The sequence below is a fragment of the Rhododendron vialii genome, chromosome 8a (genome assembly GCF_030253575.1).
Source record: "Rhododendron vialii isolate Sample 1 chromosome 8a, ASM3025357v1".
NCBI lineage: Eukaryota > Viridiplantae > Streptophyta > Magnoliopsida > Ericales > Ericaceae > Rhododendron > Rhododendron vialii.
In genome coordinates, this window is record NC_080564.1 from 31821562 (window position 1) to 31839414 (window position 17853).

General features: G+C 36.8%; 1 protein-coding gene across 1 annotated transcript; it reads right to left on the reverse strand.

The window, feature by feature from the left end:
• Positions 1–1892: 1892 nt before the first annotated feature.
• Positions 1893–7497, reverse strand: LOC131335368 (3-isopropylmalate dehydrogenase 2, chloroplastic-like). The gene is made up of 11 exons (XM_058370693.1): positions 7155–7497; positions 6523–6652; positions 6325–6436; positions 5659–5734; positions 5447–5535; positions 3823–3909; positions 3138–3254; positions 2913–3020; positions 2725–2778; positions 2467–2619; positions 1893–2279 (listed from the first exon to the last, which is right to left on the reverse strand). The coding sequence occupies exons 1-11, from the start codon at positions 7369–7371 to the stop codon at positions 2205–2207; spliced, it is 1218 nt and encodes a 405-aa protein (XP_058226676.1). The 5' UTR covers positions 7372–7497; the 3' UTR covers positions 1893–2204.
• Positions 7498–17853: the final 10356 nt, after the last annotated feature.

A 17853-nucleotide genomic window follows, 5' to 3' on the forward strand; every position in this document is an offset into this window, starting at 1 on the left:
AGAAAATTTATTATCTAGTGAATTTGAATGAAATTTTTTTTTTCTTCTTTTTTTTTTTTTCTCCAACCAAATAATACTCCTACCTCCCACCCTTTCGATTATCAAAACAAAAAACAATGGAAGAGAAAATCTTTTAATTTTTCTTGAGTTCCAAACAGAGCTTTAGGTCCCATTCTGTTAAGGCTATTGTTTTTTAGGTATTTATTTTTCGTTTTATGAGACAAGTTATTCTTTTACAATTCTTTAATTCAAAAAATAAGCATTTATTTAAAAAATAAGTACTTCATTAACTTATTAGTTTTCTTAGCGGAACGGGGCCTAATATTCTTCTGGTCTTTGTAGGGACATATTTTGTGGCATTACGTGTCATTTTCCATGAAAAATAAACATGGGACGAATATTAAGATAAAATTATTAAAAGGTAATATTAATTTCGCCACTACAAATTGTAAACACGCTATTGAAAATTATATATTTTTTGAATAACCTTATTCAATTACCAATACATAGTTATCTTTTAGTATTATACTTGCATAAAATCATATCCATCCTTTTTCTTTTTCTTTTTTATCAGCAATCATATGCATCCGTATCCGTTTAAAAAGCAAAAAAATCCTATTGCCAAAAAATTAACATTATTTTATAAAAAAAAACTCTTAGTTCAACAAGCTTTGGATATCTGAAACGTGGGCGGTCGCTCGCATTCCATTAAAAATCTTACAACTCTCTTTCTAGTACAGTATAATAAAATATATTTTTTTAGATACGTTTCCCATTCCATTTTTTAAAAAAAAAATTAGCCCATAACTTGTAGTAATATTCTCCCAATCTTGCACCATGTGTCATCAATCAACCAACATACCAGCGCCATGTTCTTATGTCTATGCATTGCTTTACCATGAGCCTGAACATCAACTCTATCAAAACTTGAAGATGACATAAGAGCTAAGGCTTCCAATTTCCAACCCTTGGGTTTTTAACAAGGTTAAAATCCATCTCATTATTCTATTTTCTTTTTTTTGGCCCACAACTTTCCACTAATCCTTGGACGGCCCAATCTAGAGGCTCCTCTCACACTCCAAAATTTCGTATTCAATTCCTTCTTCTTCCTAGTCTTCTTCTTCTTCTAAGTCGGAATCTTCTGTTTCCCATTCGATTCCTTCTTCGAAGTCGATTTCTTATTGTTCCAAATCCATTTCTTCTTGTTCTTGGAGGTCGGCTTTTTCCGTTTCGAAGACCATTTTTTCCTCTTGGAGGTCGGCTTTTTCCAAGAACAAATCCATTTTTTCTTCATGTAAGGAAATTAGTTTCCCATATTCGAATAAGTAGCTTTGTTCGCTAGGCGAGTAAGAGAAATTAGTCTTTCGCAAAACCAAATTTTGAGTCATATTTTTCTCCTATGAATATAATATAAGATAAAAATATATCGATTCTATTTCTTTTATTATAACAATAATAATCTAAACTTTTTATATGGGCATTGTCAAATATATGATCGATCATTTATTTTATTATAATCAATTCTAAAATAATATGGATTCGAATCTAATCACCCTATAAAAATATTAATATACAGATTTCATTTCAATTGGAATTTGGTTATTCACCATGTACGAGGTTCTCTACTAGATATCTATAGCTGAATAGTTAAAGTGCCAAACTCATAATTGGAGCGTTTCAATTCCTACTGGATGCATGCTAATGAGACCCTCGTGACAGAAGCCAATAGACCGAACCGCCCAATGCTCCAATGGCGGGAGAGAAGTCAAACCCTTGCTTTAAGTCCTGGTTTTATTTGCCCAGCTTTCAGCAAGCAAGCTGTCTATTCCTTTCCAACTACGTACTAGGACACAATGGCTGCTACTAAATATGAGCGGGGTGAGAAGAAAATGTGCCGAAATAAGCAAATTCCCAATAGATCTGAACTATGATAGCATCACAATGTCATTGTTACAACAGTCCTTCCGGAAAAATTCTTAAATAAAACTACAGAAACTCCCAAGTGCTGCAGACAATTGCAAGGTTAGCGGTTCAGGGAAGCAAAAGGCAAGGAATTTTCGGGTATCTAACATCCCTGGATAAATATTTAGCACAATGTACTTCAATTTGACCACAAGTTCCGCCTTCTCAAAATCCTCATAGGAGTACACGAGCTATTGTTGGATGTGAATGAGCGCCTTTTTTAGGGTTCATCTTGTTCCAATTTATACTGTGGCGGGAACTTCAGTTTCTATGGACTTCAGCACCTCATCGCCCATCTCCTTGCATCCAACCAGTTTCTGAAGGAAAAAAAGAGTGAGCATACCCATGAAACCTCAATGAAAAACACACCCATTTGAAATGAGATAAGTTCAGTAGCCAGTATTTATAAAAAGAGCTCATGAAACAAAAGGTTTGATAACTGAAATGGGACAATACGAAAAATAGTTAACTGAAGTGAATGATCCACAAAAAGAATTTACATACATTTTCTCCCGAGTATATATCACCCGTCCGGAACCCCCTACTCAAAGTATCCAACACCGCAGTCTCAATTCTCAGAGCAGCCTCCTCCTCCCCCAAGCCATACTTCAAAAGCATAGCAGCACTGAGAATGGTTGCTAGAGGGTTTGCTTTATCCTGCATATTAGACCCACATGACCAATAAATGTTCACTACCACTCATGAGAACACAATAACATTTGTAACCAGCGGAAAAGAAAATAGAATTGTCATGAGTTTAACCCGTCCAGCGATGTCAGGAGCAGACCCATGTATGGGTTCGAATAGTCCAGGTCCCTATAGATGAATAATTGCCCAAAAGAAAAACGAGAAAAAACAATCATTCAACTGTATGACAGCCCAATAATGCTAAAATCAAGAATATCACAAAGAATTGTTGGAAACAAGCATCCAAAGCAAAATGCCTATACCGCTTCACCAAGACTAGCAGACGGAAGCATCCCAATACTTCCTGTGATCATAGAAGCCTCATCCGACAAAATATCACCAAAAATATTATTTGTCACGATTGTGTCAAACTGCAAGAAATTTTAGTTAGTGTTTTAAGACCTCCTATTTCATCAATGTGCTCTGGAAGAGCTGTAAAAGATGAGAAGAGAAAACAATTGCATAACTTTGCAAAAGATGAAGCAAACCTGCTTTGGATTACGAACAAGCTGCATTGCAGCATTGTCAACATACATGTGGGTGAGTTCAACATCAGGGTACTCCAAGGCAATTGCCATTACTCTTTTCCTCCAAAACATTGACGCCTGGTCAATATCACAAAATAATGAACTTCATAAACAAGGGACGAAGTTCAGAATTAGCAGCATGTATTTACCCTTATCATAAGTTTCCAGAGAACGGAAGATGAACTTCAGTACCAATGCACAAGTTTCATTGCTTTAGCTGTAGTATTCTACATGAACTTCAGAGAACAAAAGATGAACTTCAATACCAATGCACAAGTTTCATTGCTTTAGCTGTAGTATTCTACATGAAATTTTGGCATCACTTCGGCAATTATGACAACGTTTTGCTTAGGGATAGAACCATTTAACAAGAAAATCTTCTGGTGATATTGTGGTGAAATTACAGAATTCATTTAAGTAGCTTATTACTGTGCGTACTACAAAAGAGTAGAACAAACAGTCAATTATCCTATTTTTCACCCTATCTTTGGGGATGTGCTATTGCGGATGCTACTTGAATTAATAGTGCTCAGTTCCAACTTCCAAAATACCAGCTTAAATTGAAAAAGGGCCACAATCTGCAGATATGGAAAAGCTTATACATAATAAAATAGGGGGCAAAAGAATTTTATCGCTATGAAGATACCTCCAAGACATTTGCTTTATCAACAGAACAGAGTTTCCCGCGCCTCTTCTGAGCAGTCTCAAATGCAACGCGAGCAATACGATCAATCTAGCAAGAAAGACTCCCATCAAACAAAAGACCAAGTAAATAAGTAGCATACACTAAATAGAGAAAGACAAGGAGAAATGGAAGTCTTTGAGACCAAGGGACTGCTTAGAATCCTTAAATCTTTAATTAAAATAGTCTAAACACACTTATTCTTCCTTTCAAGTGTGTACCAACCTAATTAACCTATAAATTTCCCATATTCCCTAAATACTTTCAAAAGAAATGTATAAACCTACTATAGAGAGAAAAAGACAAGAAAAGATAAAGAAAGAAACACTGAAAGAAGAAACTGGGGTGCAATTTACAATTCCATAGCTGATCCAAAAATAAATAAAAACTACATAAGAGGTAGTATTATAGAAATGGTCAAACAAGAGACCGAGGTGTATTTTGAATTATGCACGAGATATTATCTTATTTCTCTTGAAGCAAAACATAGTTATTTCCCACAATATCCTGTTGTCTTACCTTCATCAGCCATCTCCATATATCATCTGCAGTGCAAAAAGCATGCAGTCCCGAGTGAACTCAAAGAGAGATTTCATTTACCAAGACCATAGGTTACATGATCCCCAATCACCCATTACGTAGCCATGCATCAAAAAGCTAAAAACAATTCACCTAATAAAAATTTCATGTGGTCTGGACCACAGTAATTGGTCATAAAACGAATGATATTGAAGACATAGAAAAACAAAAAATTATGAATGCTGTGAAAATAGCGTGGGAAGTGTACGGTCTTCTGGGAATATGGGAGCCAATTTGAGAGAGTGGGTCAGCCAGAGATTATGCTAAGTGTGTATTCAATGGGGTAATGCATGACCTCAATGATACGCCAACCCCTTTTATATAGGAGCCTTGGTGGAGGTAGAAGCCAACTTCTCATCGGTGCAATAAAATGCAGGTTAACAGGGTTTCTCTTTGAGTCTTGTGATCAAAACTTTGGTTCTGTATCATGGGACTCTCAGAGGTGGTTTAGATGATATATGGAACCCTGTATCATAGGACAGGTGGTAGGTGCAATACGGGCTCCTGGGTGCTAGCTGGTTGTGATACATCTTCTCACACACTCTCTCTCGCTATGGCCGGTCAAGATGGAGCTTGATTAATCCCACTGCTCTAGCCTCTGTGCCACATACCTCCTATGGTCCCGAGCAAGTTACCTAGGCCTTGCTCCCGGCTTAGGGTGATGTTGGAGTGGTTATATGTTATTGTGAGCTTGTGGAGCTCTAGATGTTTAGGAGTCACGCAAGGCCTAATGGAGATGAATGGTGAGTTCGCTCCCTTATGAGGTGAGTGATCGGTTGTCAGCCGCCTGGGCGACCTCGTTATTAGGGGATGAAGGTTTATCCAGTGGTATTTTATGGCGGAGGACTCTCGAATCTCTACAAATGTTCAACACTAGTTGTTTATAAATCACTTTTTATGTGTTCCTCTCCATACGCAAGCCAGGCAGGTAGTGGATTGGGGATGAAAGGAAACCTGACATTTTTACATAAAAGCCAACTAGCTATTGGAAGTTTTATCAGAAAACTACCTCATAGGTTGCATAGATCTCAGTGTTGAAACCAATCTCCTCACCATTTTCATTCATGCCAAAACCCCTTGGCTTTCCAAAATAGATACCTACATTCAGAAAGGAAGCATAACAATCCCGTAAACAAAAATACAACCGAACAAAATTACAAGAAGCCAAATACAGCTTTACAAATCCAACCGTATTAACCTCAGTTGGGATAAGACTCTAACCTCCCGTAAGCTCCCTTACAACCATGAGGTCAACACCTTCAGCAACTTCCTTCTTTAAAGTTGAAGCATCCACCAACTGGAACAGATTAAATGGCAAATTAGCTTGTAGAAGTGACGAATGGCATAGTTTCGTGTTTCATAGACTCATCATGTTACATAGATTGTCACATACAGTCATTCTAAAATATGTGAGGCTGAACGTTGAAATAAACTCAATGAGTGGCTTGTATCTCAAAACTATTACAAGAACTACATGTGCCCTAGTGATGGAATGAAAGATGGAATTAAGCCCTGAAACATCCTGACAATAAAGTTAGCACCTTTCAGTAAGCAATAGTTTAGAGCAAAAAAGGAAAAACAAAACTCACCCATTGTTAGTTTAACAATTTTCTACATACAACTCCGGCTGAACACCTTTACAGCCTATTTGTGTGACCGTACATGAGCATCAGATTAGACTATATATCTCTAGTGACCAAATCTGGTGTTTGGCTGGATAACATATATCCCAGATATATAATCTCACGAAGTGTTTGATATACCATTAATATAATCACTACTAATCTAGTAGGATTGCTCAGTCCCATCAAACAAACTGGCACTAGAGTATGGGGAAAGTCATCAGCAATCTGCAAACCTTAAGCCTAATACAACGGCGTAACATACCTGTGGTAAAACAGAAGCTGGCCTCAAATTAGCGAAGACCTTGAGACCTTCCCGCAACTGAAGTAATCCAGTCTCAGGTTTCAAATGCTTTTCGTTCTTATCCCATTTATACCTGGAAACCCAAAACCATTCATCAAAACAAAATTTTAGAACCAATGGGCTCATCACACAATTTGAAAGATTATCAAAGGCAATCACCCTCCAATTGCACCGAGAAGAACAGCATCGGATTGCCTTGCAGTCGAAAGGGTCTCCTCCGGCAATGGAACTCCAGTCAAATCCAAGGCGGCCCCACCCATAGGCATCTCCTTGAACCCAAATTCAATACCTAATATATCATCACAATCATATCCAGGTGGTAAATAAAGCTTAAACCCAGAAACAAATCAGCTTGATTTGGTTTGTAAAAAAGCTACAAAATTAGAAGCTTAAACTTAACGTTACATCCATCCCACCAATACTAAGAGATTAAAACATCACAATGGTATCCTACTGGTAAACCTTTAAACCCCAGAAAAATATCAGCTTGATTTGGTTTGTAAAAAAAAAGCTAGGAAATTTGAAACTGAAACTTATCCTTACGTGCATCCCACAATATTAGGAGATTAAAACCTCACAATTATATGCAAACTGGTAAACCATCAACCCAGAAAAATATCAGCTTGATTTGTTTCGTAAAAAAGCTGGGAGATTTGAAACTTAAACATATCATTACCTTCAGCCCACCAAGATTTTGGGATTAAATCTATAATGTCAAACTATTATTTCTTCTCTATTTTCCGAGCAACTAAAAGGGAAATCAGACATGTGGGTTTTTGAGAAGAGGGTACCTTCGAGAGAGCCAGTGAGATTGAGGACGTTCTTGGCGACAGAGATGACTTCGGGGCCGATTCCATCGCCGGGGAGCAGGGTGATGGTGTAGCGCCTTTTAGGTGTGTTGGCGGAGCAGCAGATTGTGGCGAATTTGGGGGCTTGTCTGGGTACAGAATTGGAGCGGAACTGTTGGAGTCTGAATGGTCTCAAATTGAGTTGCAGAGAAGCAGCCATGGTCGATTTACGAATGCTCAGAAAAGCGTAGTTAAGACTTGAGAGAAGCTTGCAATAGGCTATTCTCCCCTAACTTTTTGGTACGGTTGGAGATAATGCCACGATCTAAAACTCTCCTGCCACGACAAAAACTAAGAAATGCATTATTTGCCCCTTTGAATGCCGTTGGCCAGTTTCACTAACTCGACAACTCTATCACTCACCGCCCCTCTAATTATCTTTTCTCTAAACTGATACTGCGTTTACTTCTCTTTTTGAAAAATATTTTTCAAAAGATTTCTCCCACTTCCAATTCTTTTTCTCTCCACTTATTATCCCTATCCCTATCACTTTTTCATTTTTTTTTAAAGTGTTCCAAACAAAGCATGAATCTTTTGAATCTCTATAATTATCGTCAACTAGATCATCGAATCATCGACATCACGAAACAAACGCTATATCTATGAGTTTGAGTCTTCATCGTTGCTTTGCTCTTGAGATTACCTTCCTCTGAAATGGAATTATTATCGATTATAGCAGTGACTATAAATCGAATTTCTCACGTGTTGGTATGATTCTCTTCTGATTCTCTTATCTGAAAGTCTACTATGTAAAAATTAGGTAGAATCTCAAGGTATTTGACAACAAGACTATGCATGGTACTAGACTACGAGTGCTATCATTTGACACCCATCAGTGTATGCATCACGCAAGGACTTGCAACGAGCGGCAATCAAATGGGTTATAAAATTTTTAGGCGGGAATATCAGTCGTCGGTCTGGATCTATAGAAATGATAAAAAAACATGTAGAGTGAGAAAAGAAGAAGAAGAAGAAAGGTGGGTTGGGGAGAAATGGCGTGTAGAGAGAGTGAGAGAGTCAAATATAGAAGAAGAGAGAGGAAAAAGAGTGGTCATGATGAAGAAGGGCATTTTTTCTCCATTGTACTGTTGTAGTTTGTTTGAGAGAATAGCAGACGGTGGAGAGAGAGGCCTGCTGGGTCAAAATGAGTGGAAGGGGTAAATAAGGCATTCACATTGTCGTGGGAGGAGAGTTTTAGATCGTGGCATTATCTTCTTCCATTTTCCAATTCCATTATTCCTAAACTATTTGTAGGTTTTCTTAGGTTATGAGAAGTAACGAGTTACTATGATTTCGATTTCTACGTGCGTTTTACAGACATCATAGTCGACAAATGTTTATCAAGACATGTGATGAAATGAGCTGGAAGTGTCTTATCTCTACGGATTATCCCATTCTGATAACAAACAGTTATCAATTCTTACTTCTTTTGAATGAAATCAATTTTTTTTACCCATTAGAATAGCTGTTTAGATAAAAAAAAAATTAATCAATAATATTTTGTTTTTTACCACTCGAAAGAATCATATTTTGTCAAAAAAAGGACAAATTTTATTACTCCAATTCAAAAAAAGAAGAAGAGAGAATGAATTTGTCAATATAAGCCATTTTTTGCTAACATCACGTGTTGGGTGAAATACTTTTGGTGTTGGTGAAATGAACTTTGAAACTGTTGAAAAATGTATGCATTATAATTTGTGAAAATTTATATGCATCTCTATTAATTATTTTGATGATTAATTCAATGATATTTTTATTCGGCAAATACAAAATTATCGAAAAGTCGATTCCCGAATTAAATATTTTCGTGACCTTGAAATATAGCATAAAGTCTCTTGGATTCATGATTTATATTTACAAAGACTTTATTGAGCTCAATACATGCTTTAACGGTTTATTTAGATGAAATTGTGAGCCACAGGTTGACGAACCGGCTGACAAGCCGGCTGTCTGAACAGAAAGCTGTGAGAACCGGACGACCACCCGGATGTCCACTCTATCAAACGGCTAGTTTCCAACGGCTAGTTTCAAACGGCTAGTTTCCAACGGCTAGTTTCAAACGGCTAGTTTCCAACGGCTAGGAAGCATATGGATGGCTATATAAGGCATCAAGAACTCATTAATGAGTACATACACAAGCTACAACATTCCATATTATTGCAAGAGCAAATTCTCAAAAGATCAAAGCCAAAAATTCTCACTGTTCTTCCACTTTCATATTATTCTTGAGAGAAAATTTGTACAAGTCGTGAGCGATAATTTTCATACCTTCTTCACATACTTGTATTTCCTAAGTGAGTGTTTGAGTCAAACACTTGAAAGCTTAGAAGACCAAATTCGGGTTGGAATTTGGGTGTTATTGTTTTTGAGAAGTTTTCGGAGAAAATTCTTGCGGTTGTGCTAGCTCCTCGGGAAAGCTAGAGGCATTCGGTTCTTGTAAGCACCCGCAAGACTTACAAGTTGTAATCTTTTAAAGATTAGTCTAACCTTCAAGTAATTGCTTGAGGAGAAGTGGAGTAGGGCCGGACCGTGGACAAATCCGGACCGAACCACTATAAACGGGTTCTATCTCTCTATCTCTCTATTTTGATTGCATACTTATTGTTTGCATATATTGTTAGAGATAAATTTTTATTGGTAATTATTACTAGCAATCCTATTCACCCCCCCTCTAGGTTGCATAATTTGGGTAACAATTGGTATCAGAGCCTCGGCTCTTGTTTGTAGATTTAACCATCTAAGAGTTAAGATCCATGGCAACCACTAGTAATGTTTCTTGTATCGAAGGTCAATCGTCCAATAGACCTCCCTTGTTCACCGGATAAAATTACTCTCATTGGAAAAATAGAATGATGATCTTTATTCAATCCACGGATTATGATCTATGGAAAATTATCAAAAATGGTCCCATTATTCCTACTAAGAAAGTTGGAGAAGAGACTATGCCTAAACCAGATTATGAGTGGAGTCATTTGGAAAAGGCTTCAATAGAAAAGAACTATAGAGCTATGAACCTTTTTTTTTGTGCTATTACTCCCAATGAATATGATTGTGTTTCCGCATGTGAATCGGCTAAAGAAATATGGGATAAGTTAGAAATGTCACATGAAGGAGATAGTCAAGTTAAGGAGTCCAAAATTGATATTCTTGTGCATAGCTATGAGCTCTTCAAAATGAAACCGGATGAATCTATATCTCAAATGTTTGCTAGATTTGCTAGTATTACTAACGGTTTAAAAGCTCTTGGAAAGATTTACAGTCAATCCGAAATGACAAGGAAGGTGCTCCGTTCCATGCCAACCAATTGGGACACTACCACCTCCATCATCCTACAATCCAAAGATTTCTCAACATACACGATGGACAAGCTCATGGGATCTCTCATGACGGAGGAAATGCATCACAACCTCAAGGGTGAAAAAGAGAAGAAAGTTAAGGATCTTGCCTTCAAAAGTACAACAAGCAAATCAAAAAGCAAGGAGGATTCAAGCAACGAAAGTGAGGATGATGAAATGGCGCTCATCACAAAAACGTTCAAGAAACTCCTCAAAAATAGAGCATCTCACAAAGGCAGAGGATTTTCAAGAAAAGATGGAGGCAAAGAAGAAAATAGTAAAAAGGATCCAATCATTTGCTACGAGTGCAAGAAGCCCGGCCACATCAAAAGTGAATGTCCATATGCAAAAAAATATTCAAAGAAGGACAAAAAGAGAGCTATGATGGCCGCATGGGACAATAGTGACGATAGTAGCTCCGATGAGGACGATGAGCAACAAGAGGTCGCTAACTTGTGTTTCATGGCCATCGAAGAAAACGAGGTAGATCTCGACTCATCCTATTCCTTTGATGAATTATTTATTGCCTATAAAGAATTGAAAGTAGAATTTGAAAAGGTTGTTTCTAAAAACAAATTTCTTAAAAATGTTGCTAAAGATCTTTCACTAGAAATAGATGATTTAATTGAAGAGAAAGATATTTTGGAGGAAGAAAATGAAAGTTTAAGAACCTCTTTGGAAAAAGAAAAAGAGTATTTGAAGGATACTTCCAAAAACGAATCTTTAGAAAAACAAATTGATGATTTAACTAATTCTCTTTCAAAACTCACTAATGGAAAAGAAAGTTTAGACATTCTTCTTGGAAAACAAATGGTTTCTTTTCACAAGGCCGGAATTGGTTATAATCCCACTCAACACAAAAATCTTTTTGAAAAAGATGTTCCTCCTTCTAGCCATTCTAAATTGACATGTCATTATTGTGGTAAAATTGGTCATATTTCTCCTACATGTCCTATGAAAGGATACTCATCTTCTAATGCAAAAAAGGTTTGGGTTCCTAAGAACCGTATCAATGCTAACCTTCAAGGACCCAAGATGATTTGGGTACCAAAAGTCAAGAATTGATGTGCTATTGTAGGTATGCTTCAAAAGTTCTCTCAAGGAAGGAAGTTGGTACCTTGATAGTGGATGTTCAAGACACATGACCGGTGACAAGAGGGCTTTCAATTCTCTTTCGTCTAAAGATGGTGGACATGTCACATTTGGAGACAACAACAAAGGTGAAATCATAGGAATCGGCAATATAGGTAATTCTCCTATTATTGAAGATGTTTTACTTGTTAATGGTTTAAAACACAATCTTCTTAGCATAAGTCAATTATGTGATAGAGGAAATCGTGTTATCTTTGAAAAATCCAAATGTATCATTGAAAATGACAAAAGCAACAAGACACTCTTCGTTGGACAAAGATTTGAAAATGTATATGTTTTTAATCTCAATGATTTAAGTAATTGTGATATAAAATGTTTTTCCGCTTTGAGTGAAAATAGTTGGCTTTGGCATAGGCGCCTAGGACATGCAAGTATGGATGCTATTTCAAAACTCTCTAGAAAAAATTTGGTAAAAGGTCTTCCTAAAATCAAATTTGAAAAAGATAGACTTTGTGGTCCTTGCCAACAAGGAAAACAAACCAAGGTTTCTTTTAAGTCCAAAAATGTTGTTTCAACTACTAGACCTTTGCAATTACTTCATATGGATTTGTTTGAACCAACTCGCTCTCCAAGTCTTTGTGGAAACTATTATTGTCTTGTTGTTGTTGATGATTTCTCTAGATATACATGGGTGATGTTCCTAGCTCATAAGAATGAGGCTTATCCTAATTTCACTAAACTTTGTAGAAGAGTTCAAAATGAAAAAGGCTTTGTTATTTCTAACATTCGTACGGATCATGGAAAAGAACTTGACAATTCTTTATATGAAAAGTTTTGTGATGAACATGGTATTGGTCATAACTTTTCCGTACCTCGTACTCCTCAACAAAATGGAGTAGTAGAGAGAAAAAATCGTACTCTGGAAGAAATGGCCCGCACTATGCTTTGTGAAAACTCTTTGCCAAAATATTTTTGGGCGGAAGCCGTTAATACCTCATGCTATATTTTGAATCGAGTTTTAATTAGGTCTATCCTCAAGAAAACTCCTTATGAGCTTTGGAATGGTAGAATACCCAACATTAATTACTTTCATGCCTTCGGTTGTAAATGTTATGTATTAAACAATGGAAAAGATAACTTGGGTAAATTTGATTCAAAATCGGATGAAGGCATCTTTATTGGTTACTCTCTTACTAGCAAAGCATATAGAATTTATAATAAGCGCACTAATCTTGTTGAAGAATCTATTCACGTTTCCTTTGATGAATCTAATCCTTGTGCTACTAAGGATGTTGTTGATAATGATGACTTAGAGATTACACATAAGATTCATGACTTGACAATTCAAGAAAAAGTTGATGGTGATACTCAAGTAGAAAGCTCTCAAATCAAAGAAGATGAAGTAATTAATCAACCTCAAGATGCCATGGGAGACAACCAAGATCTTTCCAAGGATTGGAGATTCGTGCAAAACCATCCAAAGGACTTGATTCTTGGAGAAGTTTCAAAAGGGGTAACCACTCGCTCGTCTCATAGAAATTTTTGTGAAAATCAAGCTTTTGTTTCTCAAATTGAGCCTAAAAATTTTCCGGAAGCTCAAGATGATGAAAATTGGATTTTGGCCATGCAAGATGAGTTAAATCAATTTGAAAGGAATAAAGTTTGGGCATTAGTACCTAAGCCTCTTGATCACACTATTATAGGTACTAAATGGGTTTTTCGTAACAAGCTAGATGAATCCGGAAATATTGTTAGGAATAAAGCTAGACTTGTTGCTCAAGGTTATAATCAAGAAGAAGGTATTGATTTTGAAGAAACTTTTGCACCGGTAGCTAGATTAGAGGCTATTCGCATATTACTTGCCTTTGCATCTTTCAAAAATTTCAAGCTTTATCAAATGGATGTGAAAAGTGCATTTTTGAATGGGTTCATAAATGAGGAAGTTTATGTCAAACAACCTCCCGGCTTTGAAGATCATGTATACCTCGATCATGTTTTTAAACTCTCAAAAGCTCTATATGGTTTGAAGCAAGCACCACGTGCATGGTATGATAGACTTAGTTCATTCTTGCTTGACAATAGCTTTACTCGTGGAAAAATTGATACTACTCTTTTCATTAAAGCCAAAGGTAAAGATATGCTCATTATTCAAATATATGTTGATGATATTGTCTTTGGTGCCACTAATGATAATATGTGCAAAGAGTTTGCTAAGTGTATGCAAGGTGAATTTGAAATGAGTATGATGGGGGAGCTTAACTTCTTCCTCGGACTTCAAATCAAGCAAACTAATGAGGGGATCCTAATCAACCAAGCCAAATATGCGAAAGAACTTATTAAGAAGTTTGGCATGGAAGGATCAAAGCCAACGAGCACACCAATGAGCACATCAACTAAGCTAGACAAAGATGAGAATGGTAAGGCCGTCAATGAAAAGATGTATCGAGGTATGATCGGCTCATTACTTTATCTCACTGCAAGTAGACCGGATATAATGTTTAGTGTTTGCATGTGTGCTAGATTTCAATCATGTCCTAAAGAATCGCATTTAAAAGCTATTAAACGTATCTTTAAATATGTTGGCGGTTCTCATGACTTAGGATTGTTTTATCCACGTGGAGTTGCATTTGATTTAATTGGTTATTCGGATGCGGATTTTGGAGGTTTCAAAGTTGATCGTAAAAGTACAAGTGGGACTTGCCAATTTCTAGGGCACTCTCTAGTGTCTTGGCATAGCAAGAAACAAAATTCCGTAGCTCTATCTACCGCCGAGGCGGAATATGTAGCGGCCGGAAGTTGTTGTGCCCAAATATTGTGGATCAAACAACAAATGGAGGATTTCAATTTGCAATATGATCATATTCCTATTAAATGTGATAATACTAGTGCAATTAGCTTAACCAAGAATCCGATTCAACATTCTCGAACAAAACATATTGAGATTAGACATCATTTTATAAGAGATCATGTTCAAAAAGGGGATATTGAACTTAACTTTATTAGTACCGACAAGCAATTGGCGGACATTTTCACAAAACCCCTTGGTGAAGAACAATTTTGTTTCATTCGACGAGAACTCGGCATGTCTAATCATTTATGAAAAAGTTGTGTTCTTGATGTCAAAAGTTTTTTTTGGATTCAATGTTGAGTTGATTGAATTCGTAAATATCATACTTGATGGAGAGTACAAATGATCTTGATAAAGAAATCACCCTCCAAACATTTTATCATATGTTTCATTTTCCTGTGTTTGGTATGCAGAAAATCAGTTTTATGGTCTTTAATGCTACTCCTCTTAAACGTTTTCTGGACTTAACCTGCATTTGTCAGTCGGATGTCCAAGCGGATGTCCAACCGGACGACCGTGAGGTTGAGACTTATTCAAGCTTTTGCGTTGCTAACTCTGATTTATTAAGTCTGTTACACTTAGTTTGTATGAACTTCATGGCTTAGTGCTTAAATTGTCTCTTATATACTTCGCCGATATGAATTTCTTGTCTCTAAGCTTGCAGGGATAATCATTCTCGGTAATACCCCTCGCATTCTTTAAAAAGCTCTCTTTTAGGGGGAGCATGTATTAAGGGGACACAACAATAAACACCGGAACACAATTTTCTTCCCCTATTCTTGTCCTATTCGGCGCCGCATCCCCTATCCTATCTCTATTCGGTGCCGCATCCCCTATTATCTCTCTTTCGGCGCAGCAATTCAATCAATTCGGCGCACCATTTCAAACAATTCGGCGCACCATTTCAAACAATTCGGCAATCTCATACTCTATAAATTCAACAACACAATCTCTATCTCCTCATCTATCTATCTCTCCTTCTCTCTCGGCCTAAATCTCTCCAAATCTCTATCCTTCCAAATCGAGCAATGGCAAACTTACCGCAAGGGTTACCGTTTGAGTTTTACGAAAGAGATGCCGAACGAGCAGAGTTCAGGTTGTTTATCCAAACCATTTGGATGCAACTCTTTATCTTCATTCTGCTGTGTGCGTTACTTACCATGAGAATACCACCATGGTTCGGATGGAATGTAAATGTGGATACTCCGTGGTATTGGATTGGCATTATAGCTGCCGTTGTAGCAGCCATTATTCGAGAATACGAAAATCAAGGACGCCAAGCTCTCAATGAACGAAGATAGAGTGCTACAGGGCAAGAGCGGCATGGTGCTGGAACCATGGCCCTATTGTTTTTCTCTTTTTAGTTTTTTTTATGATGTCACAGGGGGAGAAAAAGCCAAGTTTTAATTGATCTATCTTGCCATTTTGGGCAAATTTAAAAAAAAATTTTGCTTGCTATGATCTGATGATTATTGCTATTACTCGTTGATCATAGATAACTGCTTTGGTGCATGTATTAAGGGGGAGATTGGCATAACTCCTACTTGAATAAAAACTATCATTTTGTGTCATCATCAAAAAGGGGGAGATTGTTGAAAAATGTATGCATTATAATTTGTGAAAATTTATATGCATCTCTATTAATTATTTTGATGATTAATTCAATGATATTTTTATTCGGCAAATACAAAATTATCGAAAAGTCGATTCCCGAATTAAATATTTTCGTGACCTTGAAATATAGCATAAAGTCTCTTGGATTCATGATTTATATTTACAAAGACTTTATTGAGCTCAATACATGCTTTAACGGTTTATTTAGATGAAATTGTGAGCCACAGGTTGACGAACCGGCTGACAAGCCGGCTGTCTGAACAGAAAGCTGTGACAACCGGACGACCACCCGGATGTCCACTCTATCAAACGGCTAGTTTCCAACGGCTAGTTTCAAACGGCTAGTTTCCAACGGCTAGTTTCAAACGGCTAGTTTCCAACGGCTAGGAAGCATATGGATGGCTATATAAGGCATCAAGAACTCATTAATGAGTACATACACAAGCTACAACATTCCATATTATTGCAAGAGCAAATTCTCAAAAGATCAAAGCCAAAAATTCTCATTGTTCTTCCACTTTCATATTATTCTTGAGAGAAAATTTGTACAAGTCGTGAGCGATAATTTTCATACCTTCTTCACATACTTGTATTTCCTAAGTGAGTGTTTGAGTCAAACACTTGAAAGCTTAGAAGACCAAATTCGGGTTGGAATTTGGGTGTTATTGTTTTTGAGAAGTTTTCGGAGAAAATTCTTGCGGTTGTGCTAGCTCCTCGGGAAAGCTAGAGGCATTCGGTTCTTGTAAGCACCCGCAAGACTTACAAGTTGTAATCTTTTAAAGATTAGTCTAACCTTCAAGTAATTGTTTGAGGAGAAGTGGAGTAGGGCCGGACCGTGGACAAATCCGGACCGAACCACTATAAACGGGTTCTATCTCTCTATCTCTCTATTTTGATTGCATACTTATTGTTTGCATATATTGTTAGAGATAAATTTTTATTGGTAATTATTACTAGCAATCCTATTCACCCCCCTCTAGGTTGCATAATTTGGGTAACAGAAACCATTGGAGATAGGGCTCATTTTGGTCCAAATTTCCCTTGATCCAGGTTTTTATGCGTGCGTATATAGATATGAAGATATCTTAGGGCCTATGCACATGTGTTTGTGTAATTACGGTTTGAGTTTGGGCTTAATTTTGATTTCGTTCTCATAATTGTATAAAAGCAAACCCGAACTAAAATTTGTCGATCTTTTAAAATTAAAAACTAAAGCCAAACGCATTGTTAAAAAATTGGGAAAAACCCATCTCTATCGATGCGGATCAGTTCGGATGAGATTGCCAATATAGTTTATGCTTCTCTCACATCCCTAAAAAAGGGACTGGATTGTCCACTTTGATAGTGTACTACTGTACTTGAGGGCAGTTCATTTTTTAAAGCTCGATGATTGAAACACATTTATTTTTGAGAAAAGTGAATTGAAATGCTAGATTAGAACTTATTTATCTCAAAATCAATGCATTAGGATAATGTCTTAACTAATATCTTGTTGAAATGTTTTTCTATTATGATGTCGCCACGCTCGAGCCCTTTTAATCGTTGTACACTTATTTCAGAGATCAATAATATCATGTTCTTCGCAATTCAACATAATGTTTCAATTTATATCCGAACGTGAAAAAACATCCCATTTTTACTATCTGTATATTATAAACTTGGTCCCGTGTGTATCTTCAACGACAATAATGTCAACGAAACCTAAACAAGTTCTTTAATTGATATTGTCTTCAAAAGATTTGGATAATTCTCC

Bases quoted from the DNA above. Each gene is read 5' to 3' on its own strand.
- LOC131335368 (XM_058370693.1), bottom strand. From the start codon at position 7,371: ATGGCTGCTTCTCTGCAACTCAATTTGAGACCATTCAGACTCCAACAG. The intron at 6,437-6,522 runs GTGATTGCCTTT...TTGGGTTTCCAG, and splicing joins CTTCTCGGTGCAATTGGAGG to GTATAAATGGGATAAGAACG. The intron at 2,280-2,466 runs GTATGTAAATTC...TTTTTCCTTCAG, and splicing joins ATATATACTCGGGAGAAAAT to AAACTGGTTGGATGCAAGGA.